The 24,123-nt window shown below is 57.1% G+C and overlaps 1 protein-coding gene across 4 annotated transcripts in view; it reads left to right on the top strand.

Annotated features, from left to right (window-relative positions):
* The window catches only part of PRKAR1B (protein kinase cAMP-dependent type I regulatory subunit beta), a 182,939-nt gene that overhangs the window by 127,996 nt on the left and 30,820 nt on the right, over window positions 1–24,123 (top strand). For all 4 annotated transcript variants that reach the window (XM_008018916.3, XM_073012892.1, XM_008018917.3 and 1 more), the window contains exons 7-9: window positions 5,237–5,395; window positions 17,838–17,898; window positions 22,872–22,993. In XM_008018916.3, the coding sequence (XP_008017107.1) occupies window positions 5,237–5,395; window positions 17,838–17,898; window positions 22,872–22,993 (342 nt within the window). The remainder of the gene's footprint in view (window positions 1–5,236; window positions 5,396–17,837; window positions 17,899–22,871; window positions 22,994–24,123) is intronic.

The raw sequence follows: 24,123 nt of genomic DNA on the forward strand, positions 1-24,123 counted from the left end.
GCCCCGCCACCGCCCGTCCCTGCCCCTTCCCCAGCCCTGGGTCAGGCACAGAGTCAGCTTTAAGGCCCCTGCTGGACCCGGCCCGCCAGAGCCAGGATGTCTGAGCCCCGTGGGTAGATGCCCGCTTCCTGGCTACAGGCTAACGTGGGACAGCCGGGGCCCCCGCGGGAACCGACTGTGACTTGTGGGGACCGTCCCCTGAGTCCCGGGCGGCTGTGCACGAACACCAAGCACCTCTGTCAATCTCAGATTTTCCAGCCAGGGCAGAGGTGGGCGGCAGGGAGTGCCCGGCGGGGCCGGGTGGGGCCGGGCGCAGGAGCTGCCTGCGGGGGCCCCCTGTGATGTGGGAGGCCCTTCGCGTGCAGGGTAAACCCGCAGGGCCCGTGTGGGTGAAGCCCACATTTAAGGAAATCAAAGGATGCTCAGTCAGGAATCTGGAATAAAAAAGTGGCATGTCGGGTAGCCGGGTGAGTTATGGGCATATGTATTATAATAATTACTGTTATTACGGCACCCAGGGGAGCAGCCGCATGGCAGCTCCAGGCAGCCCTGTCCAGCTGCTGTGCGAACCCTGGGTGCTGCGTTTTGTTTGCTGGTTTCTCTCAGTTGCCTCCCTGGGGCGATGGAATGGATATACCCCAGGTTCGGGGCTGCAGGACTAGGGCGACCCAGGGTCCGAGTGGGTTCCTGGGGCTAGCGGGACCCTGGTTTTATTCCGGGTGGCGGGAACGGATGGCCGGTTGCCGTGGGCATGTCACTGCACCCGGCCAAGTGCCCGAGGCCCAGCAGGAAACCGTCCTCTGAAGGACCCGGCCCTGACCCTTTAAGCCAGCAGGGCTCGGAGGTGGACGTCACCCGCTTCTGCAGGGTGGACACTGCCCTCTGACCAGTGGCGCCTCAGGGGGACGGCCAGGTGACCAACTGCCAAGAGCACCAGGTTCGGTTTAAATTATGGTTTTCCAGAGACTCCAAAAGTGCCTGCTGCTATCTGTGTGTTGCCAAGAGCTATAATCCATTTTTCTAAGTATAAAAATATCTTCCAATGTATTTTATTCATGGAACATAGCATTTCTGCTTAAAAGGACACTCAGCTGCTGACTTCACGGGCCCGGGAACGTAGCTCTCCCTTCCACGCCCTGTGTGGGGCTCGAGTCTTCCCCAAATTGTTTTCGGGCCCCTGTGGTTCCAGGACTCCCTCCTTCTGCTCCCCATCCCTGGCGTCACGTCGTCCCTGCTGACGTCGGCCACCCCGGGCTTCCCTCGGTTTCACACAACATGTCTGGGGGAGGAGCTGTTTCTGGGGGACCAGGTTGCACCGCCAGGCAGCTGGGCGTACCCTGGAGCAGGGTACCTCGGCTTGGTGATCCCAGAGCAGGGCACCTCAGCTTTGCGATCTGATCGGATGTTATTCAGGGTGTGTCTTGTGTTCTGTGTTTTTACACTTCTTCTTTAATTTTTTTGAGATGGAGTCTCGCTCTGTCACCCAGGCTGGAGTGCAGTGGCGCGATCATAGCTCGTTGCAGCCTTGAACTCCTGGACTCAAGCAATCCTCCCAAGAAGCGGGGGCTACAGCTGTGCACCACCACGTCCAGCTAATTTAAAAGTTTTTTTGTAGAGGTGGGGTTTTGCTATGTTGCCCAGGCTGGTCTCAAACTCCTGGCTTCAAGCCATCCTTCTGCCTGGGCTTCCCAAAGTGCGTGATGACAGGTGTGAGCCACCACCCTCAGCCCTACTTTAATTGTAGTAAAAGTTGCACATTGATCGTTCTAACCATTTTGCAGTTTGGTGGCATTAAGCGTATTCATGTTTGTTTGTTTGTTTGTTTTTGAGACGGAGTTTCACTCTGTCGCCCAGGCTGGAGTGCAGTGGTGTGATCTCAGCTCACTGCAAGCTCTGCCTCCCGGGTTTACGCCATTCTCCTGCCTCAGCCTCCCGAGTAGCTGGGACTACAGGTGCCCGCCAGCTCGCCCGGCTAGTTTTTTGTATTTTTAGTCGAGACGGGGTTTCACTGTGTTAGCCAGGATGGTCTCCATCTCCTGACCTTGTGATCCGCCCGTCTCGGCCTCCCAAAGTGCTGGGATTACAGGCTTGAGCCACCGCGCCCGGCCTCATGTTATTTTATAATTGTCACCACTGTCCATTTCCAGAATGTTCTTGTCTTCTTAAACTGAGGCTCTGTCCACATTACACACTCCCTGCCCGTGCACCTCCCCCAGCCCCTGGCACCCCCACCCCACCATCTACCTCTAAACACAGGGTGAGCGAGTGAAGGTGGGCTGGGGCAGGGCGGAGCCGGGTGTGAGCTCGGCGCTCAGCCAGAGAAGCTGCAGTGATGGTGGAGCGTAAATGCTGCCCCGCAGGGGCATCGTTTCTTCTTTTAAAAGAAGAGAAAGCGCGCGCCGTGGCTCACGCCTGTAATCCCAGCACTTTGGGAGGCCGAGGCGGGCAGATCCCCTGAGGTCAGGAGTTTGAGATCAGCCTGGCCAACATGGTGAAACCCCGTCTCTCCTAAAAATACAAAATTAGCCGGGCGTGGTGGGGCAGGTGTCTGTAATCCGGGAGGCTGAGGCAGGAGAATTGCTTGAACCTGGGAGGCGGAGGTTGCGGTGAGCCGAGATCGCACCATTGCACTGCAGCCTCGGTAACAAGGGCGAAACTCCGTCTCAAAAAGAAAAAAAAAAAGAGAAGAGAAAACAAAAAAAAACTGAGACTCAACAACAAGAAGTAGCCCCTATGCGTACCAGCGGGGGTGGGGCCCGCACGGTGCCGGGAGCGGTGACAGTGACCAGTGTCCTGAGAAGGATGGCCCCTTTGTCCTCCGGGCGGCCGAGCACAGTGTGGCCCTGGCCGTCTGTGGGACCCGCACAATGGTTTCCTCTGAGGCTGCAGACGGAGCTCTCGGAGGCCATGGGCTTCTCCGGGCCTCACGGGCAGTGCGTCCAGGCCCAGCTTCCCCGGGTCCTGCCTGCGGCCGCAGCAACCATGAATCCCCCTTTGGGGCAGAACCCCAGAAAGGTGGGAGGTGCGGCCGTCCCGGGCTGGCCCTGTGCAGACTCACCCTTCTCTGCTCCCAGGGCCCCCGTGCTCTTTGCCAAGGGAGGGGAGTGTCCTGCCACATGCCTGGGCAGCCATTCGAGAGGGGTCCCTGAAGGGGCAAGAGGCTCACTCACCTCCTTGGGCATAAGATGTCACCCGCCTCCCTGGCTCTCCCGTGTCAAGCAAACCCCTGCTGACCTCAGGTTCACATCTTCTGAGTCCACACTGCTCTCGTGGCTCAGCAGGAGGCCCCTGCATGGGAACAGAAGTGCGGAGGGCGCTGGAGGGCGGGGCCCCTGTTGGAACGGTGTTTGGTGTGGAGGGTGCTGGAGGGCGATGGTGTTTGGTGTGGAGGGTGCTGGAGGGAGGTGCCCCGTTGGAACGGTGTTCCGTGTGGAGGGTGCTGGAGGGCGACGGTGTTCGGTGCAGAATGCCTGCTGACGCTGAGCCAGCGTCGAGTGCCACCCCAGGCGTGCATGTCAGTACGGGGATGCTCCTGGCTGCACAATGTGCTGTGCACCCTGGAGTCCATCCCCCACAGCACGGACAGACACCGTGAGACCCACGGGGTGAGCTCCGGATCCCTCTGGGGAAGAGTCCCCTGGGAGTTTATGGAGCCCCCCCCCCCCGCCATCTGAGCGATATGAAACTCACCGGGCTGCCCACGAGGTGGGCGCGTTCCTGTGTGCAAGTTCTGCCTCCATAAACTGGTGTTTACAAAAACTTAGGCAACGTGGGAGTGTCCGCCATAAGGTGGGAGGCCAGACTGTGCCCAGAGGCCATCCCAGGCCCTTCCCCAGCTCCGGGTCCCCTTTGAGAAGCAAGAGGCAGAGGTTCTGGAGGGCGTTCTCTGAGGTCTCCTCGCCCCTAAAATGCCAGAGTTGCTGCCCCCTCCACGTATCCCTGCACGCCCCACCCAGGTGGGCGCTCCCTGGCTCCGTGGAAGGACGGCCGTCTTCTGATTCCTGGAGGGGATCACTGGGGGGAAGCTGGTGTTTCTTCTGCCCTGTATTCCTGCTCTCGCCTCCCTCCAGGAGCCGGGGAGCCTGGCGGGCCGGGTGGAGGTGATCACCACATCCCTGCCAGGTGGAGTCCGCCTTTGCTCAGTGGTCGTCCCTGTGCCCACGAATGTTCATGGTTGACCAGTTCTCCCCAGCGCTTGCTTGCACCTAATTGTGGAGTTACACCTGCGTGGCCTTTTCTTTCAGAGAGAAGACTCTGTGCCTCAGTTATTATCCAGATAATGAGTCATTGATTTCAGTAAGAATTGATTCCATGATTCATCGCAATCCATTCTTTCCCGATATGCAACCAGTGGGAACTGCTTTGCCAATGGGAACTATTCTTTAAGCTCATTGACACGCAGGGGGGATAAAGCACGTATTGTGTCAATTTATAGTAACCGAATCTGCATAATCACTGCATAATAAACAATCTGCACTATTCTTGCACGGACCTGACTGTGATGGTCAATGCATAGTAGGCGCCCTGTGTGGGGGCGGCGGCCCACGCTGGCTGAAAGGGAATCTTGTCTGGGCTCCTTCCCAGGCGCAGCTCGGCCGCGGTGCCCAGCCATAGGGCACCCATTCAGACTCCAGCCCAGGGAGCTCAGGCCCTGCCCGTAGGGAGGGAGGCCCTGGCAGGAGAGGTCTGCACTTGAGGCCGCCCAGCTCCGTCAGGACCCCGTGGTGTGTGCCGATGGAGGGGGGACAGAGGAATGGCCTGGGGTGGAGAGGAAGCAGATGGGGCCCCCAAACAGAGCCCCGTGGGGATCACAGGCTCCAACTCATCACGGTGCAACTAGGGAAACTGAGGCCCAGACAGGCTAAGTGAGAAGCTGACGAGTTGAATCAGACACTGCCTGGGAGGCAGGCTGGGGCCGCGGTGCTGCAGAGCGGGGACCCGGTGCTTCCGCCTCTGGTGTGGTCGTCTCATCGGCACTGGCGGCTCGGGGCCTTCCTGCCGTGGGGGTCTGATGTTGTCCCACTGTGGCTCTCAGCACTGCTGGGGGTGGGGTGGGCACTGGGGTCCACAGGCCCATTCCTGGGGAACGCACGGTTCTGCCCACAAGCAAAAGGATTTGTGCCCCGCCCTGCAGGAACCCCTTTCTGGGGAGAGCTAAGGGGGGCTTGCTGCCCGGGGTGCAGAGGAGCTCACCCTGCCTGGCCCCTGTGACGCTTCTCTGTCTTGCTCCCCAAAGGTGTACGTGAATGGAGAGTGGGTGACCAACATCAGCGAGGGAGGCAGCTTCGGGGAGCTGGCGCTCATCTACGGCACCCCCAGGGCCGCGACCGTGAGAGCCAAGACGGATCTCAAGCTCTGGGGGATCGACCGGGACAGCTACCGCCGCATCCTCATGGTGAGTTGGTGCCCGAGCACAGAGAGGGCCAACGCCCACCTCTGCCAGGCATCCCTGGGAACCCTGGCTCTATTCAAGAGGGGGGCGCACCTGGAGAAAAGAGGTTTTCCAGCCTCCCTGACAGATCTGGCCTGTGAGAGGAGTGGAAAGGGGTGGAGGGACTGGAAGCTTCTTAGAAGATAGGCAGGTAGCCGGGGAGGCTCCTTCACCGTCCTCCCCTTTCTCCTTCCCACTGTCTGGACTGTGGTTGTGATGGCTGGCGCTCCAGCTGCCATATTGGGCCAAGAGGTGACTTTGAGTGTGAAACCCACTCACCATGGTGGCAGAGCAAAGAGGTGTGAGGCGTGGCTGCCTGCTGACACGGTGGCTGCTCACCCCGAGGCTTCCTGTGTGTGGGGACTGACGCTTGGGCTTTTAGCTTTTTTTTTTTTTTTTTGTATATGCAGCCAAATCTACTCTGAGCTGTGCACCCTGTACGGTGTGTGCTGTGTGCACACGCGTGTGTATGCCTGTGCTTGCTGTAGGCGGTGGGGGGCCTATGGGCCAGTTTAGCTGCCACGGCTGGTGTTTGCAGGGGCTCCTGGAGGTGAGCGCTTGGGGAGCCGGGGGAGGACCCTTTCCAGGGAGAGAACCGTCTATGCCCTCCCTGCACACACGCCACCTGCCAGGCCCTGTTCTGGGTGCAGGTCCGTGGGGATCACTGGCAGAGCAGCTGGAGTCTTGTCCTGGTGGAGGTGGCCATGAGCACCCAGCCCCAGAGGACAATGCCTGCGCAGAAGGACCACGCTGAGAAGCAGGTGGAGGCAGGCAGAGTGGTGGGCGGGGCTGCTGTTCCGTGGAGGGGCCTCAGAGACCCCCTGATAAGGCGGCGTTGAGCAGAGCCTTGGGGCAGGACGCCCGAGTGCCGGAAGCAGCTCAGGACCGCTAGGGTTGAGGAACAGCAGCACAGGCCTGGGCCGGGGCTGCGGAGCGTGTGTGGATGAGGGGGCCTCCCCGGATGGGGCAGTGAGGTGTTGTCTGGAGAGGGCGGGGAGGGCTCCAGGCTGGGGACCCGCAGCCTCCGCAGGAATCATCCTGTCAGAGTGCATGGGAGCCATGGTGGGAGCTTGAGAGCAGCAGTGACCAGAGCTGACGTGGGCCCAGTTCCCTGGGCCAGCTTGGGGCCATCCAGTGAGGGTAGCCTGTGAGGTCATTTGTCCTGGGAAGCTCTGGGCCTGCCACAGTGGTCTGGGGGGTCCCCGATGGTCTGCAGTCCCCTTGTGGTTTGGGGGTCTCTTCATGGTCTAGGGGATCCCCTCATAATTTGGGGTCCCCTCATGTCTTGGGGTTCCCTCATGGTCGGGGGAGTCCCCTCATGATCTAGGGGTCCCCTTATGGTTTGGGGGTCCCCTTTTCATCTAGGAGGTTTCCTCATGGTATGGGGGTCCCCTCATAGTTTGGGGTCCCCTCATGGTCTTGGGGTCCCCCATGGTCTGGGGGAGTCCCCTCATGATCTAGGGGTCCCCTTATGGTTTGGGGGTCCCCTTTTCATCTAGGAGGTCTCCTCATGGTATGGGGGTCCCCTCATAGTTTGGGGTCCCCTCATGATCTAGGGGTCCCCTTATGGTTTGGGGGTCCCCTTTTCATCTAGGGGGTCTCCTCATGGTATGGGGGTCCCCTCATAGTTTGGGGTCCCCTCATGGTCTTGGAATCTCCCATGGTCTTGGGGTTCCTTCATAGTTTGGGGGGTCCCCTTATGGCCTCAGGTCTCCTCCTCAGCTCCTTCTGTCCCATTGCTGGGCAGAGGCCTCCAGGGGCCAGCACCTGTGGTTTGGGCGGCCGCACCCCTCCACTCGGTCCTTACCCAGCCGTGACTGCTGGGCCGGGGTCCCCTGAGCTGGTCGGGGTTGACGCAGCAGAACCTGGTGGCCGTGGGCTTATTGCCGAGGCAGCCCCGGACAGCGTCTGCTCCGAGCCCTCTCCTTCGGGGCCTGGGGTCCCGGGGTCCAGTCCAGCCGAGGAGGGGGTGAGCCAGGTGGGTGGTGCTGGGGTCCTCGGCCTCTCCTCCATCCCCTCCCTGGGATGGTTCCCTCCACTCCGTGCCCGAGGCCAGCCTGGTTGCTGTGACGGGAGATGAATGGCCTGGTGTCTTCTGGGGGGCTTGGTGTCTCCCGGAAGGCCAGCCTGGGCCGGCGTGATTCCTGAGGAGGGAGCCGCAGTTCCAGGACGCCCGAGGGGAGGCCCGGGGAGAGTCCCGTGGGATGGTTTAGGACAGAGTCCCGTGAGCTGGGAGAACAAGTTCAGCCCCGGGTTTCCCTCTCAGGAGTGTGGTCTCTGATTGGGGAACGAGGATTTGATGGTCATGGGCCCAGACCATGTCCTGCTGGTGCTGGCCTGTCCCGGCCCACGGCGATGCCGGCTCTTGTGTTTTGTGGATGGCGTGTCTGCACAGTCTTTGGGACCGCTGTTTCATCAGGCTCTGCCCCTCATGAGCTCCTCATTCATGCACCTATGGGGCATTGCTTGGGTACCCGCCCTGGGCCTGGGGCTCCCGCACTGCCAGGGATACCTCAGTTCACAGAGCAGGTGAGATGCGGCCTCCTCAGAGGAGTCCCACGTTCTCTCTTCTGTCTGGACCCACTCACTCCTGCCTTCACCCGGAGGCCTCTGTCACCGCCTGGGAGGGGTCCCCTGAGACACCCTCCCTCCGAGAGGGGCTGAAGCGGTTTTGGGACAGGAAGAGGGCACAGCGGTTCCCGTCTCCTCTGGGCGCACCTGGCCTGGCGTTGCACAAGCCGTTTCCTCGCCGTTTTTGACGCCCTGTCGCTCCCGGCTGTGGGATTTTTGTGGTTGGAACCTTATATTCAGGGAAGTTCCCAAACCGCCGAGGGAGCTGGCGCTTCCTCTGTTTTAATTTTGGGTCCTGTGCGCTAAGAATAGCTGGCCGCGCCGGGCCGGTTGGGATGGGAGCACTTGCAGGATGGTGTCTGTTTCTGTCTCGGCCCCGAGCTCCTCACACGGCTCCTGTTTCTGCCTTAGCCCCGAGCTGGGACGTGGGGGGACGCGGGGGACGCGGGGGACGCGGGAGACCCGGTCCGGTGTCTCCGGGAAGCGGATCACCGCCCGAAATGTGAACTCTGACTCCAGTTTAGGATCCCAGAATGTCTGATCTGGGAGACTCCCTGATGCCTGTCTGTTCCCTCCGCTGCTTCCCGTTTTATCCGAGGAAGGATGGGGTTGACCCCACCTCTAGGCTCCCAGGCAGGGGCCCAGCCCGGAGCCAGTACTCCCCAGACTTGCTTTTTCTTTCTTTCTTTTTTTAAAATTTTTTTGAAACAGGGTCTCACTCTGTCACCCAGGATGGAGTGCAGTGGCGCAATCTCGGCTCACTGTAACCTCCGCCTCCCTGGCTCAAGCCATCCTCCATCCTTAGCCTCCCGAGTAGCTGGGACTACAGGCATGTGCTACCACACCCAACTAAGCTACAAAATTTTTTTTTTTTTATAGAGACTGGGTCTCACTATGCCACTGAGACTGGTCTCGAACTCCCGGGCTCAAGTGATCCTCCCGCCTCAGCCTCCCACAGTGCTGGGACTATAGGTGTGAGCCACTGTGCCTGGCCTGGTTTTTCTTTCTTGTAAGCTTTGGGGTTCTCTATTCACCCTGATCCTTACCCGGGACCCCAGCGTTTGGAAGCAATGGATGTAGAATTCTGAGGTGGAGGCTGTGCTGGGGTATCCAGAACCCACCTCCCTAGGCAGCCTAGACCTCCTTGGAACCTGAGTCTGGGGCGGAGGTTGGACCCTCCCTGCCCCTCAGCCCCCGCTGACCGGTATCCGGAGTGACCCTGCACAGCCAGTGGGGCCAGGAGAGTACGGGGCTTCTCCGTTTCTTAGCACAGGCAGTTTGTCACTTGTAGCCTTGAGGATGCTGCTAAGGTCGCGGAGCGTCCCTGAGCCTCGACCCGGGCTTAGTGCCCTACAGTGTCCACGTGAGGCCATGGCAGCCCGGGAGGGCCTGTGCGCACCCTCACTCAGGGGCAGGACGGCGGGCTCAGGAGCTCCGAGGCAGACGTGACATGCTGAGGGTCCCACAGTGCGCACGTGGGGGACCCTGATCCATGTGGGGGACCAGAACCGGGATCTGCCTGGCATGTCCACCTCACGAGGCCCAGGCGGGAGGGAGAGTGGGCGCTGTTCACAGCTCGAAAGCCCCACTCCGCTTGCCTGGGCCTCTTCCTCTTCTCATTGGCCCTGGGGTCTGCCATGCTGGGTTCCACAGCGGTTCCTTCAGACTGAAGTTGCTGCCCCCACAGCCGTGCGTGGGAGCTGGGGCTGGCTTTCTGGTGGGCTTCGCCTCACGGCTTTGGGGGTGCGTGGCTGTGGTGTGACTCTGCTCCTCCTGGCTTTGAAGTGTGAGGGGATGAGGCCGTGATGCAGCCATCTGGGGCCATTGTGGGGACGGCCAGGCATCACCAGCCATGTCACCCCACTGTCAGTGCATCTGCAGGCTGCAGAAGGGGCCAGTCACGAGTGGCTGCTGTATGTATTTTTCTTTTCCCTTTTTTTTCTGTTAATAGAGGTGAAGTCTCGATATGTTGCCCAAGCTGGTCTCTCACGAGCTCAGGCGATCCTCCCACCTTGGCCTCCCAGAGTGCTGGAATTACAGGCCTGAGCCGCCGCACCTGACAGCCGCTATCGATGCTCCAGTTTTCCAGGCTTTCTGTGTGAAGGTGCTGGAGAGATCCCCAGGCCCCTGGAGGGCTGTTGTCCACCCTGCTGCCACCCAGGCCACAGCTCTGACACCTCCAGCTCCTGGGGTGTGGAGGGGACAGGGATATTTTTGGAGACACCGGGGGAGGAGGGGGGTGGCGACTGGGGCCTCCCTTCCACCTCTGCTTCTGAAGTTTGGTCGGACTCTTCATTACAGAGCTGTGGGAGCCGAGGCCAAGCAGGTGCTGGCGAGACGGGGCAGAGCTGAGACTGTGACCCAGGCCCTGTGCCCCCGGGCTGACTCCTGGGAAGTGGGTGGGACTGGTGTTAGGAAGCCACTTCCCGGCCCCCCGCCCTCCCCGTGCTGTGGGCCTGAGGAAGCCTCGCACCTGGAAATGGGGGTCACCTGCCTCTTCCCACACAAAGCCCCCCTCGGGGATGCCAGCAGACACACGCCTGAGCCCTCACATGGGGGTCCCAGTGCCCACCGGCCTGCTCAGAGGCCCGCTCCCAGCCCCGCCTCACCGACCGTCTCAGCCTCAGAAGGAACATGATCCCAAAAGGGGCAGCCTTTGGGGCCGGGCCCTCCCCCGGGGGCCCCTGGCAGCCTTCAGCTGTCTCCCCGCTGCGAGAGATGGATGGGCGCACGCGGCTTTAATGTCTGAGGTTCCCCGGGCAAAACACGCTTTGCATTCCTCCGGCTGGGCGTAATTGCTGGGCAGTCAGTGTGAATTATAAATTATTTTTCAAAAGAAGTGCTTTTTTTTATGGCTGGCGGAAATCTAAAATGGCCTGGGCTGGGTCATTGCGCCTGCCGCTGCCCCGGGCGTCCGGCCCGCTCTCCGCTCTCCGGGGCAGACACGCGGCACTTTTTCTGCTGCCGACGGGCCTGGGCTTGGCGTTTCCGAAAAGACCGTTGTCACTGAGGAAGCCCCGTTTGTTCAGGCACCCGCAGCGGGCGGAGAAGTGCTGTCTGTGCTGTCTCGGTCTCGGGCCAAGTTCCTGAGGGTTTCTCGAACCTCCTGGGCTGCAGGTTTTTGCCGCAAAGAGGGGACCTTGGGGAGGGCTTTGGCGGAAGATAGGACACCCCCAGGACTCTGAAATCGGGGCTCGCAGCCATGTTAGTGCTGCTCTGACCTGGAGCTGATGGAGAAACTGAGACCCGGGTGTGGGGAGGGCTGGGTTCACGCCTCTACTTCCTGCGTCTGCATCTGCTGTGACTTGCAAGGCCTGGGGCTGTTTTCTCCCCAAGTGCCGGCCTCTCGGGACCCCGCCCCCACCTTGCTGGTCTCTTGGTCCCCTGGACTGGGCACGCCAGGGCCACACATTGGAGTGGCGAGGTCAGTGTCGCCAGACCAGGTCTCCGGTGACTGCACGGGCAGCTGTGCTAACCAGGCCCACAGCTGTGTTCGGCTCTGTGCTCTGAGCCGCGGCTCTGCTCCTCTCCTGCACATGTCTTGGGCGGCAGAGTCCCGCCGTGCTGTGCTGATGTGTGTGTATTTCAGGGCAGAGTCGCCTTCTGGCTCCACACCCTTTACCGGGCCGGGGGTGCTCAGGGCCGTGGGAGCCACGCTCCTCTCAGAGTGCCCCAGAGGGTGCGGGGCTGCACAGCAGAGTGCCAGAGCCACCTCTGTCTTCTGGTCTCCAGGCACCGGGGGAGGCAGGACCCGGGGACCCAGGTCACTGACGTTTCCGGTTCTCTCTGCGTGATGCTGAGCCCCTTCTCCCTTCAGCAGCCCCGTGCCATGGAACACGTCCAGAGCTGCCCCAGCTGCCCGACCCTCACAGGGCTGTGGGCTTGGTGTTGGCAGCATGAAAGCAACACCCGAGGCTGGACCGTCCCGGCTCCTGTCTCTGTCCCGGGCAGCCTGGGCACGTTGCATGCGCTGAGCTGCCCTTCTCCAGTCTCCTGTGAGGATGGAGAATGATGATGTGTGGTGCCGTGCACACAGTAGGTGCTCTGTGGATGCCACTTCTGTTCTTCCAGAGCAGACAAAGTGCTGAGTGTGTGAGTGGAGGTTCAAGGTGACCTTGCTGTCTCCAGGACAGTGTGGAGCCTGGCCGTGCGAGCATCGATTCTGGAACAAGATTGTCCCGTTTCAGTTCTTGGCCTCACCGCTTGGCAGCCCAGTGGGCACAGGCAGGCCACACCGGCCCTGAGCCTCTGTTTCTTCCCTGGAGTGGAGATAATAGTAGGCCCAGCTGAAGCTGTGGATCTCGGGAGGTGCCTGGTCGCTGGGAAACATTCAGTGTAGTGAGCCATGCTCATCGTCATCACCTTCTGGGAGGAGGAGGAATCTTGGCAGTGGTGGAGGCTGCTGAGGACTAGGGCTGGGTCAGCAGCTGTTTGCACGGGTGTCTAACCCCATTTCTGAGCTGAGGGACCTGACATCCCCCTGCAAGTCATTGGGAGGCAGACAAGGGCCAAGGTGGACGTGGCACCAGTGGAGCAGTGGTGAGGAATTTGGGGGGACAAAGAAGGAGCCCAGGCCAGAGACACAGGGAACAGCTGCTCATTTCAACCACTCTTCTCACGGAGAAACCGAAGACCAGACGGGACAAGACTAGTCCAAGGTTATGGGGAGTCCTGGGCAGGCTGGGGTTGGAATTGCAATGTCCTGACTTTCCCCATCAGCACACTTTCGTGTACCCAGTAAGAACCACTACCACCATCATCATTGCCACCATCACCACCGTCAGCACCATCATCACCACCACTATCATCCCTGCCATCACTGTCATCATTGCCAGCATCACTACCATTATCACCACCATCATCACCACCATTATCACCATCACCATCACTGTTATCACCATCCTCACCATCACCATCCTCACCACCATGAATATCATCATCATCACCACCATCACCATCCCCACCACAATCAACATCATCACCACCATTATCACCATCACAATCCTCACTACCATTATCACCATCACCATCCTCACTACCATTATCATCACCATCAACATCCTCACTACCATCACCATCACCACCATCACCACCATCAACATCATCACTACCATTATCACCATCACCGTCACTGTTATCACCATCCTCACCATCACCATCCTCACCACCATGAATATCATCACCATCACCTCCACCATCACCATCACCATCATCATCACCATCACCACCATCAACATCATCACCACCATTATCACCATCACCGTCACTGTTATCACCATCCTCACCATCACCATCCCCACCACCATCAACATCATCACTACCATTATCACCGCCATCATCACCACCATTATCACCATCACCATCACTGTTATCACCATCCTCACCATCACCATCCTCACCACCATGAATATCATCACCATCACCTCCATCATCACCATCACCTCCACCATCACCATCACCATCATCACCATCACCACCATCAACATCATCACCACCATTATCACCATCACCGTCACTGTTATCACCATCCTCACCATCACCATCCCCACCACCATCAACATCATCACTACCATTATCACCGCCATCATCACCACCATTATCACCATCACCATCACTGTTATCACCATCCTCACCATCACCATCCTCACCACCATGAATATCATCATCATCACCACCATCACCATCCCCACCACAATCAACATCATCACTACCATTATCACTATCACCATCAACATCCTCAATACCATCACCATCACCATCACCACCATTATCACCATCATCACCACCATCACCATCCCCACCACAATCAACATCATCACTACCATTATCATCACCATCAACATCCTCAATACCATCACCCTCACCATCACCATCATTATCACCATCATCACCAACATCACTACTGTTCTCATCATCACCACCATTCTCACCACCATGGATATCACTGTCACCACCATCACCATCATTATCATCACCATCAGCACCATCATCACCGTCCTCACTATCACCATCATCACTACCATTATCACCATCACCATTATCATTATCACCATCAACATCCTCAATACCATCACCATTATCACCATTGGTATGATCATAACCACCATCACCATCATCACCACCATCAGCACCATCACCGTCACTGTCACCACCATCATCACCACCGTTACCATCACTATCCATCACTATCGCTGTCCTCACCATCACCACCATCACCATCATCACCATCACCACCAATCATCGTCACCACTGTGGCTATCCTCACCAACATCACCACCATCACCATTAGCAGGAACATAACATTTGTGGATTCTCAGTTCTCATCATGACCCAGCAAGGCAGGGATTTATATGGTCTCATTTCACCAAGGTCCAGTGATGCAGGTGACACATTCAGACCTGTACTTGTCCACGTTGAGTGGACTTCCCACGGTGTCCTCCATGCTGAGGCTCTGGAAGGCAGGGGAGGGTGGGTGTCCTTAGGGTCCTCATCCCCATCATGGAAGTTGGGCTCAAGCCACACCTTTGCTGGGCTCAGTCGTCTGATCTGTGAGTGGGACGCTTGGCGCAGCTCCACGAGTCTGTTTCTGGACATTGACGAAGGCTTGGGAGTGAGTGGGGAGGGCCGTGCTACCGGAAATGGCCTGTGCCCATGGGAAAGGTCAGCCTCGCCACCAGAGTTCAGAATAAGCAACTGGAAAAAACCTGGCCTGAGCCCCACACAAGTCACCGCTGTGCCTCGGGGACTTGTGTGCCATTCCTCCCCCATTTCACTGGAGCTTGCATTTTTGTCATAGTTTTCCAGGGACAGGCATTTAGCATCACGTGCCTTTCCTCCAGCCCTTCCCCCTTGAGCTGTTTTCCTTCCGCAGCAATCCATCTCCCTTCCTTCATTCTCTGCTCCGCTCCTGCAGGGCCTCCTGCCCCAGTAGCTGGAGTTCCGCTCTATCCTAGCCAGGAGGGCTGCACAGGAGGGCTGCGGGCTGCCTCCCCTATGCTCACTGTGTCCCCAGGGCTGCTCTTCCCCACCCCCAACTGTGGAAGGGGCTCTGTGGTGGCCCCTCATTTTCCCATGTGATGGGGCCACTTTCAGTGTGCCCAAGGGGTCCCTTTTTAAGGGAGACACAAGCAAGTTTGCATCTGGCTGTGGGTGGCATCAAGAGAAGGGAGAGGGGGCCGTGGGTAGGCGCAGGCCCTGGAGACGGGGCTACGGCAGACCCCCACTTCACCACGGCAGTGGGTAACTTCAGACACACTCCTCCAAAGCACTCACCTCCGCTTTCTCCTCCTCCTTGGCCCTCTGAGTTGTGACAATATGATGGGCACAGCCCTGAGCACAGCCCCCGCCCCTGTCCAGGGTGCTCGGTAAACACCAAGTGGTGTTTGATTGCAATTTCTGTTCCTCTGAGTGATTGGAGTGGATGGGAAGATGCTTTGAACAGCACCCCTCAGGAGAAGAAAGTTTGGGGAGACTGATAGGCATTTGGGGGGCTCCTCTGAGTGTCAGGGGTCTTGCTTCTCATGTCCGGCCCATCTCTCTTTCCTGACATCTCCTTCCTACGTACGTGGTTTAGAAGGTGGGATAAATGACCCTCCTTCACCATTGTCCCCAGGCATTGTGGCAGCCGGGAGGGTCCCTGGCAGCTGCCTGCAGGGCTTAGAAGAGTTTATAGTTTTCTATCCTAACCTGGGTTTCCTAGCCTATCCTAAACCTTAGGATTAAATTTTGCTGGATGTATCAGTTAGCTGTGGCTGCGTAACAAATTCCCCTCAAACTTAGTGGCCTCTGTCAACAATGTTACATTTGTTCCATTTCCCATGGGTCATGGAGGAAGCAGCAGCACGGCTCTGGCCTGGAACCCTCCTCGGGCTGTGGGGATCAGAAGGTCTTATGGGGCAGAGGAGATTTCTGTGGCGGCTTCCCCGCACAGGGCTGGAGGGTGACCGGAAGGCGCTGCTCCTCCTCTGAGCTTCTCTGCAGCCGAGCGATCCCGGAGAGAGCAGGGCAGGAGCCGCAGTATCTTTTACAACCTGGCTTTGCAAATCTCAGACTCATTTCCTTAGCATTCTCTGGTTGCATCCATCAGCCCTATTCATCATGGTGCGGACCACACAGGGTGTGGACACCAGGAGGTGAGTGAGGATCATTGGGGGCCGGCTGCTGCCATGCCAGGTGTAACAGAAATACTCAAAATAACAGCGTCTTAAACCACACAGCTGTTTCTCACGCTCTGGCAGGAGTCTGTCGAGGATGGGTACATTGTTCTGTGGGGCCCGGGGAACCAGCTTTCTCTTACTGATGCTCCTCAGGGGCCCCGGATGGCTGCTGCAGCCCCAGCCATCATCTCCACGTCCCAGACAGCAGGAGGGAGGGGAGGGGAGGGACGTGTTCAGAAACTGCACATGCCACTGTGTCTGTGTGCCCGTGGTCAGCACGTGGTCAGTTGCACAGGTGGGAGGCACCTGGTAAACACTGCTCACTGTGGTTTTCTGTCTCAGGGTGTTATGGGAATTCGTGAAACAGCGTGTCAGAAAGGAGTAAAATACGTCCCCGTTTGACAAGTGGAGAGGTGGGGGCAGCTTTGGGGCTTTTAGAGCTCGCTCTAGGCTTTCCTTCTTGGTTCCGTGGTTCCTGTCTAGGGCGGTCACTCAGCCCTGCGGAGCCTCAGTTTCTGCCTCTGGAAAATAAGGATAAAAGTATGTTCCCCTCACAGGGTTATCTGCTGCGAGTTCAATGTGGGTCAGCGTGTCCAAGAGCCCCCCTCCCCAGCCTGGAGCAGGCGTTCAACACAGCAGGTTCCCTCCTGCCTCCTCTCTCCACACCCCAGGGGACTTATCTAGGGTTGTGGAAAAACCTCGTCTCCAGCATGTCGTCTCTTGGTCCAACACACATCACGGCATACACCCTACTTGAACACGTGGCCTCTGTCGATGGATGATACCATTTGAATTTCAGCAGAATCGGGCTTGCTGCTGTCCGGGCGGACTGTGTGTCTCTGTTTTCTGAATGTGTGGTGCTCAGTCGTGCCCAGCGTGCAGCTGCTCTGTACAGTTGTGGAGTTCGTGCACTGTGCAAAGGCCTAGGCAGACGGCTGAGAGGGGCTGAGACCCAGGCTGCTTTCTGCGCACCAGGCTGGAGCCGACTGCTTGGAGCAGGGGCCTCATTCCTGTCTGCACCGGGGCCCGTCAGCTTGCTGGGATGTGTGCTTGAAGAAGGGGTGCGTTTTTCTAATTCACATTTATAATCCTAGTTTCTGGAATGAATTCTAATTTCTAATTCACATAACGTGGACAGGGCCCTGTGTGTTGGTGTTGTATTATTCAACATGCTTTTCCCAGGGGTGAGAGAAGTCAAGCTTTAACGGGTAAGGATGCAGCTTCAGGCATGGCTGGATCCAGGGTCTCAGCTGATGTCAGCAGCACTCTCCCTTCTGTGTCATGTGCTTGAGTGTCTGTGTTGGCCTCAGTTTCTCCAGATGTGTTTATGAGCTCCCTCCCCTTCATGGCTGGAAACCCGGGTTCAGGCTCTGGCTGGCTGTGTGCTCACTGCGTGGATCTACCACTGGCCCCGGCTGGGTGGGGAACTCTGCTGCTGGCCAGGACACTTAGCAGCCATGACGGGAGCTTTTCCAGAAGCCCCCCAGGAGGAGGGAGGCGGGGTGCACAGGACACCATGGCAGCTCACACAGCCTTCGGGCCATTGAGGACTTTCGCGACTTGGAATGCTTGGAGGGTCTCCTTAGAAGTTGAGAGTCATTTGGGGAAATCTGGAAACGTCAGGGTGATCCAGGCACGAAGATTCACGTTCTTGTCTGTCTTTCCTTTCTCCCGAACAGGGCAGCACGCTGAGGAAACGCAAGATGTACGAGGAGTTCCTCAGCAAGGTCTCCATCCTAGGTCAGTGGCTGCGCCCCTGCCCGGCTGTGTCTGTGTGTCCTGACATCCGGGCGCCTGCTGGCCACCCCGGCCTCTTCCCCATTCCCTGCGTGGCTGGCAAGTTGAGTGTTGTTGGGATTATGGAAGTTTGGTGCACAGCACACAGATGTGCCCACACACATACGTGTGCACACATGACACACACTGTCACTTGCTGGCAAACCCCAAGAGCCCGCCTCCTCTCCCGTGGGCAGGGCTGCCCTGCTTCTCAGCGTCTCTGCTATCCTGTGCATTTCCTGTCTGCTTCTCCCTTTGCTGTCAGAGCCGCGCCCCCAGCCTTCCTTCCACACTGGTCCGTGTAGAGCTGAAAGCCGGTGTTGGCTCCCGGTACACGTGCGAACTGGGTAGAGCTGCTTTCCCTGACCCTGCTGTTTCTCTGGGAGCGCGGTTTCTCTGGGAGCCGTCTCTGCCCTTTCTATGCCACCATCATCGCTCTCGGTTCCGGGAAGGATAACAGGGCAGGCTGGTGTTTCAGGTGCACCTGGACCCTTTTCACCTTTGGTGAACCTGCTCAACGGCCTGGCGGGGAAGACGCTGCTGCAGCCTGAGTTACACGCAATGGCGCCGGCCAGGCCAGTGGCGGCTCCTTGGGCTAGAGCAGGCAGAACTGTGCACATGTGTGTGGGTGTGCACATGGGTGGTGTGTGTGCGTGTGTGTAGAATGTGCGTGTGTGCATGTGTGAGGGTGTGTGTGCATGTGTGTGCACATGACTGCATATGTGGCTGCATGAGTGTGTGCATGTGTGCGTGGGTGTGTGCACGGGTGTGTGTGCATGTAGGTGTGTATGTACATGTGTGCGTGGGTGTGAGTGCACAGGTGTGTGTGTGTAGAATGTGTGTGCATGTGTGTGCGTGGGTGTGAGTGCCGAGGTATGTGTAGAATGTGCATGTGTGTGCGTGGGTGTGAGTGCAGAGGTGTGTGTACGTGGGGGTGTGTGTGTGCGTGTGTAGAATGTGTGTGTGCGTGTGTGTGCATGAGTGAACATAGAATGTGCGTGTGCATGTGTGCGGGGGTGTGAGTGCATGGGTGTGTCAGTGTGTGTGCATTTAGAATGTGTGTGAGAGGGTGTGAGTGTGCACGTGTGTGGGTGTGTCTGTGTGCATATGTGTGCACACCTGTGTGTGCGTGGGTATGAGTGTGCACGTGTGTGAGAGTGGGTGTGAGTGTGCCTGTGTGCACGTGTGTGTGCACAGTATGGCTGTGCCTGCGTTTCTTGGGGAGGACTTTGACCCCTGTTCTCTCTGAAATCCTTCTGCGGAATGTCGAGAAGGGAGCGTGAGGTTCTTTCGATTGTGGTAAAATGCAGGTCACATCAAGCCGAACATTTTGACCTTTCCCGGAAGCACGTTTCAGGGCTGTCGAGTCCACACATGACGTTGTCGGCCCCGCTCCCATCCCAGAGCCCCGTCCTCACCCGAGGCAGAGCCCCATCCCTGTGAGCCGTCACCCCCGCCTGCCCTCCCAGCCCCAGCGGCCTCCGGACGCTCCTGGTCTCTGGGTTATTTGCCTGTTCGGGATGTTTTGTGGGAATGGAATCACCCATGTGGCTTCGTGTCTGGTTTTAATTCTAGTGCCTTTTTAAAAATGTCATACTTGGAAAAACAAAATGAGTTGGTCCCCCAGATTTAACAGAGGCCGAGAGGGGGACAGTTGATCCCTATGCAAAATCCCAAACGCGGGGCCTCTGCCGCCCTTCTGGGTTCCTTTTGAGGCGGAGCTGGGTGGTCTGGGCCCTTGTGCCCACCAGGCAATGCCCCCACAGATTCCTTCATTCCCCAGCGCTGTTGAGGCAACGGCTGCTGCAGGCCATGAAGGACGAGACCCTCTCCCTGCTCCAGGCGAGCGCTGGTGACCTCCAGCTGGAGGTGGCTTCTTGCTTCCTGCATCCCGGGCTCTCAGGGGCGGTCAGACGCCCTTGCCGCGTGGCCTCTGTCCGCCCATTTATGTTCCTCTGATTAATGCAGCGGCCGGCAATGTGACCGGCTTCTCCGTGGCCTCCCAGAAGAGTAACAACAAGACACGATTCCCTTTTCCTGCCCAGTCACCATCAGCACAAAGTCCTCCAGAAAGGGCTGGCGGGGCGGTGCCTCCACAGGTGGCTTGGCAGGAGGGATGGCCCTGGACGAGGCTGAAGCTGTGGGCTTTGGCATTCCTGTCCCTGCACCAGAAACCTGGGAATGGCGTTTGCGCCTTGGTGCTCCTGGGACTCTGCTTTCTCCTCCTGAACGCGCAGGGCTCGGCCCCCTGGACAGGAGGCCCCGTAGAGTCAGCACGGCCCGCGTGGGAGCTGCGAGTCTGCAGAATTCCAGCTCAGAGCTTGGAGATGGCTTTCCCACCGGGGCAGGTGCACGCAGCCTTGTCCTGTGGCCGCAGGCTGACCTTGTGGGGTGCTTTTTGGGGCACTTGGCTGCGTTTATTCTGTATAGTTTGCACAGTGAATGGAGATGGATCCCATCTCTACAAAATAAAAAATTAGCTGGGCGTGATGGTGCATGCCTGCAGTCCCAGCTATTTGGGAGGCTGAGGTGGGAGGGTCACTTGAGGCCATGAGCTCGAGACCAGCCTGGGTAACATAGCGAGTTCCTGTCTCTCCAAAAAAAAAAAAAAAAAAAAAAAAAAAAAAAAAAAAAAAAATTATACAGGTGTGGTGGCTCATGTCTGTAATCCAAGCACTTGGAGAGGCTGAGGTGGGAGGATCTCTTGAGCCCAGGAGTTCAAGGCTGCAGTGAGCCGTGATCACGCCACTGCACTCCAGCCTGGTTGACAGAGCAAGATGTTGTCTCTTGAAAAAAAAAAAAACTGGGGCCAAAAGTGCCATCTCCCTGTGATTTCTTCTGTCAGTTTCCATCCAAGATTAATGTAGCCAGGAGATAATTTTTGTTTTCAGAACTCAGAATACTACAGGTTTCAAATGTAATAGAGGAAGCATTTGCTGATCAAATATGTGGAAATAAACTTCCTAACTGCAACTGACTTCTGAAATGAAATGCCTCATGTGACTGTCCTTGTAAGGAAACCAGTAAACAAAACACTCCAAATTCATATGCTGGTCTCCTTTTGCACCCTGGACACAAACCATAATTGCACTAAAAAATCACCTGCATCATTTAGTTGCCAGGTGTGCACTGATGTGTTGACCTGCTTGGGAGCACGCCTGGGTTCTGAATTATTCAGCAGCTTCTGTCTGGTACAGACCCTTTTTTTTTTTTTTGAGACAGAGTCTCGCTCTGTCGCCCAGGCTGGAGTGCAGTGGTGCGATCTCGGCTCACTGCAACCTCCGCCTCCTGGGTTCACGCCATTCTCCTGCCTCAGCTTCCCGAGTAGCTGGGACCACAGGCACCCGCCACCTCGCCCGGCTAATTTTTGTATTTTTAGTAGAGACGGGGTTTCACCGTGTTAGCCAGGATGGTCTCAATCTCCTGACCTCGTGATCCGCCCGCCTCGGCCCCCCAAAGTGCCGGGATTACAGGCGTGAGTCACCGCGCCCGGCCAATACAGACCCTGTTTTTAGGAAGCTGGTCAAGCAGCTCTGGTAGCGGGGGCCTCACCCCACTTCCCTATGCTGCAGAATCTGCCCCGGCCCTGGGGTTTGCGGGAAGCATTTTCCACTGCAACGTACAGCATCAACAGGGATTTTTAAGGAGAGAAATCTCCCTCCTAACCTAGATCTAAAATAAATGCTTTGCTTTTTATTTTTAGCTTCTGACCTACATAGGTAGCATCTGATTTGTATAGGACAGGAAAGATTTTTTGTGTGTGTGAAAAAACAAACAGTTAATCAGGTGATCATTATTTTCTTATAAAATCTGACGTTAGTAATTTTTTTTTTCCTTCCAAGGGTTAGGGATGAATAAAGACAGGGAAGGGAAGACCTTGTGAGAAGGGCGGAAAGATACATTGAATTCGCAAGCATTTAAAGATAAACTTGGCATGGGAATTAAACATTTTGACCTAAAAGAGTAGAAAGTATACTATGCCTTAATCTTGAAACATAAATGCAGTTCCACGTTCTTTGATCAGTCCCTGATGAACAGTGTTTCTTTTGGATGGGCAGTTACCATTCTGAATTATTTTGTTATTCACTTTTTTTTTTTTTTTTTTTTTGGAGACAGGGTGTTGCTCCATCTCCCAAGCTGGAGTGCAGTGACGTGATCATAGCTCACTGCAGCTTCAACCTCCTGCGCTCAAGTGATCCTTTTGCCTCAGCCTCCTGAGAAGCTGGGACCACAGGTGTGCGCCACCATGCCTGGCTAATTTTTTAATTTTTGTAGAGACGAGATCTCACTATGTTGCCCAGGCTGGTCTTGAACTCCTGGCCTTAAGTGTTCCTCCCACCTCAGCATCCTGAGTAGCTGAGACTACACACCACCATGCCTGGCTAATTTAAAACATTTTTTTTTTTTTTTTGGTAGAGATGGGGGGGGTCTCATTATGTTGGCCAGGCTGGTTTTGAACTTCTGGCCTCAAGTGATCCTCCTGCCTCAGCCCAAAGCCCACTGTGCCTGGCTTCTGAATTATTTTAAACCACTTAGTAGCCTTTGTGCTTAGCTGGGACTCCATTGTTTGCAAAAATGTAAGCAGCTCTATTCTTTCGAAGATAACAAAAGTATTTTCATACTGAGTTAACCTGGAGTCAGTTTTCACTGCTGGGTATTTACGTTAAGCCAGGGATAAGTGTCAGAATAGCTCCCTCCGCACCTGGCGAAGAGGGCACACGAGCTGCATGTGTCCGGGACCTGCTGATTGCAAGAAAACCCAGGCCTCCTGGCACAGAGGTGCTGGGGGACGGTGTCACAGCCTCATCTTACACAGCTTACTGGTCACGGAGCTGGTGCTTCTGAGGACACCTTTCGGGAAGAGTGGTGGCCCTTGTCTTGGACTGACCGGGGAGGTGTGAGCCCGAGGATGACCTGTCCTCCTCCTCTCCTGACAGAGTCCCTGGAGAAGTGGGAGCGTCTGACCGTGGCGGACGCGCTGGAGCCCGTCCAGTTTGAAGATGGAGAGAAAATCGTGGTCCAGGGAGAGCCTGGGGATGACTTTTACATCATCACGGAGGTGAGATGTGCTTCCCACGTGGACGCTCTGGGTGTGTGCTTGGGTGGGGGCACTTCCTACCTTCTCTTCTTCCACTCCCCGCCTCATCCTCCCTCTGGAGTGAGTGCTGCTCTGTGACCGCACGCCCATCTGGGGCCTCCACGGGGTGGGTGGCCATGGCCTCACACTCCTGCCACCGAGGCTCCTCCGGTCCTCTAGCATCGAAAGGCTCCCTTCTTAGAAAGGTGGCTGGTGCCTGATCTGCATGTGTGATGAAACTGCATGAAACTGGCCGGGTGCCGTGGCTCACGCCTGTAATCCCAGCACTTTGGGAGGCTGAGGCGGGTGGATCACCTGAGGTCAGGAGTTCGAGACCATCCTGGCCAACATGGCGAAACCCTGTCTCTACTAAAAATACAAAAATTAGCCGGGTGTGGTGGCGCATGCCTGTAATGCCAGCTACTTGGGAGGCTGAAGTAGGAGAATTGCTTGAACCTGGGAGGTGGAGGTTGCAGTGAGCCGAGATTGCACCATTGCAGTCCAGCCTGGGCAACAGAGTGAGATTCCATCTAAAAAAAAAAAAGTAAAATAAAAAACCTGCACGAAACCTTCACACAGGGAGTGCAAGGGCAGGAACCTTCACACAGGGCGTGCAAGGGCAGGAACCTGCACACAGGGCGTACAAGGGCGGGAACCTGCACACAGGGCGTACAAGGGCGGGAACCTGCACACAGGGCGTGCAAGGGTGGGCAGAGCTGAGGAAGGGAGTGGGGTTGGGAATGGCACCACATCTGCATCCCAGCCGTGGCGTGGCGCCGTGTGTACACAGCAGGTCACTGTCGGGGGCATCGCATACATTTAGGGTACACAGGATCTCTCTCTATTATTTCTCACAGCCGCACTCAAATCTACGATGATGGCAAAATTAAAAGTTTAAAAAGACGGTGGCAGCTTCTCTCTCTGGACGTAGAGTCATTTTTGTGAGTCGTTTTTGCCGTCTCACACCACGGCGCCACCACGGGCAGGCGACAGGTGGCTCCGTGGAGCCCCTGGGACACGCTGGGGCCGCAGGCCACGGGGGCCGCACCCAGACTGCTGGGTGAGCTGAGCAGCTGTCCCCAGGACAGGGCAGGAATTCGCGTGTGAACCCC

This window comes from Chlorocebus sabaeus, chromosome 28 (genome assembly GCF_047675955.1).
Source record: "Chlorocebus sabaeus isolate Y175 chromosome 28, mChlSab1.0.hap1, whole genome shotgun sequence".
Taxonomy (NCBI): Eukaryota; Metazoa; Chordata; class Mammalia; order Primates; family Cercopithecidae; genus Chlorocebus; species Chlorocebus sabaeus.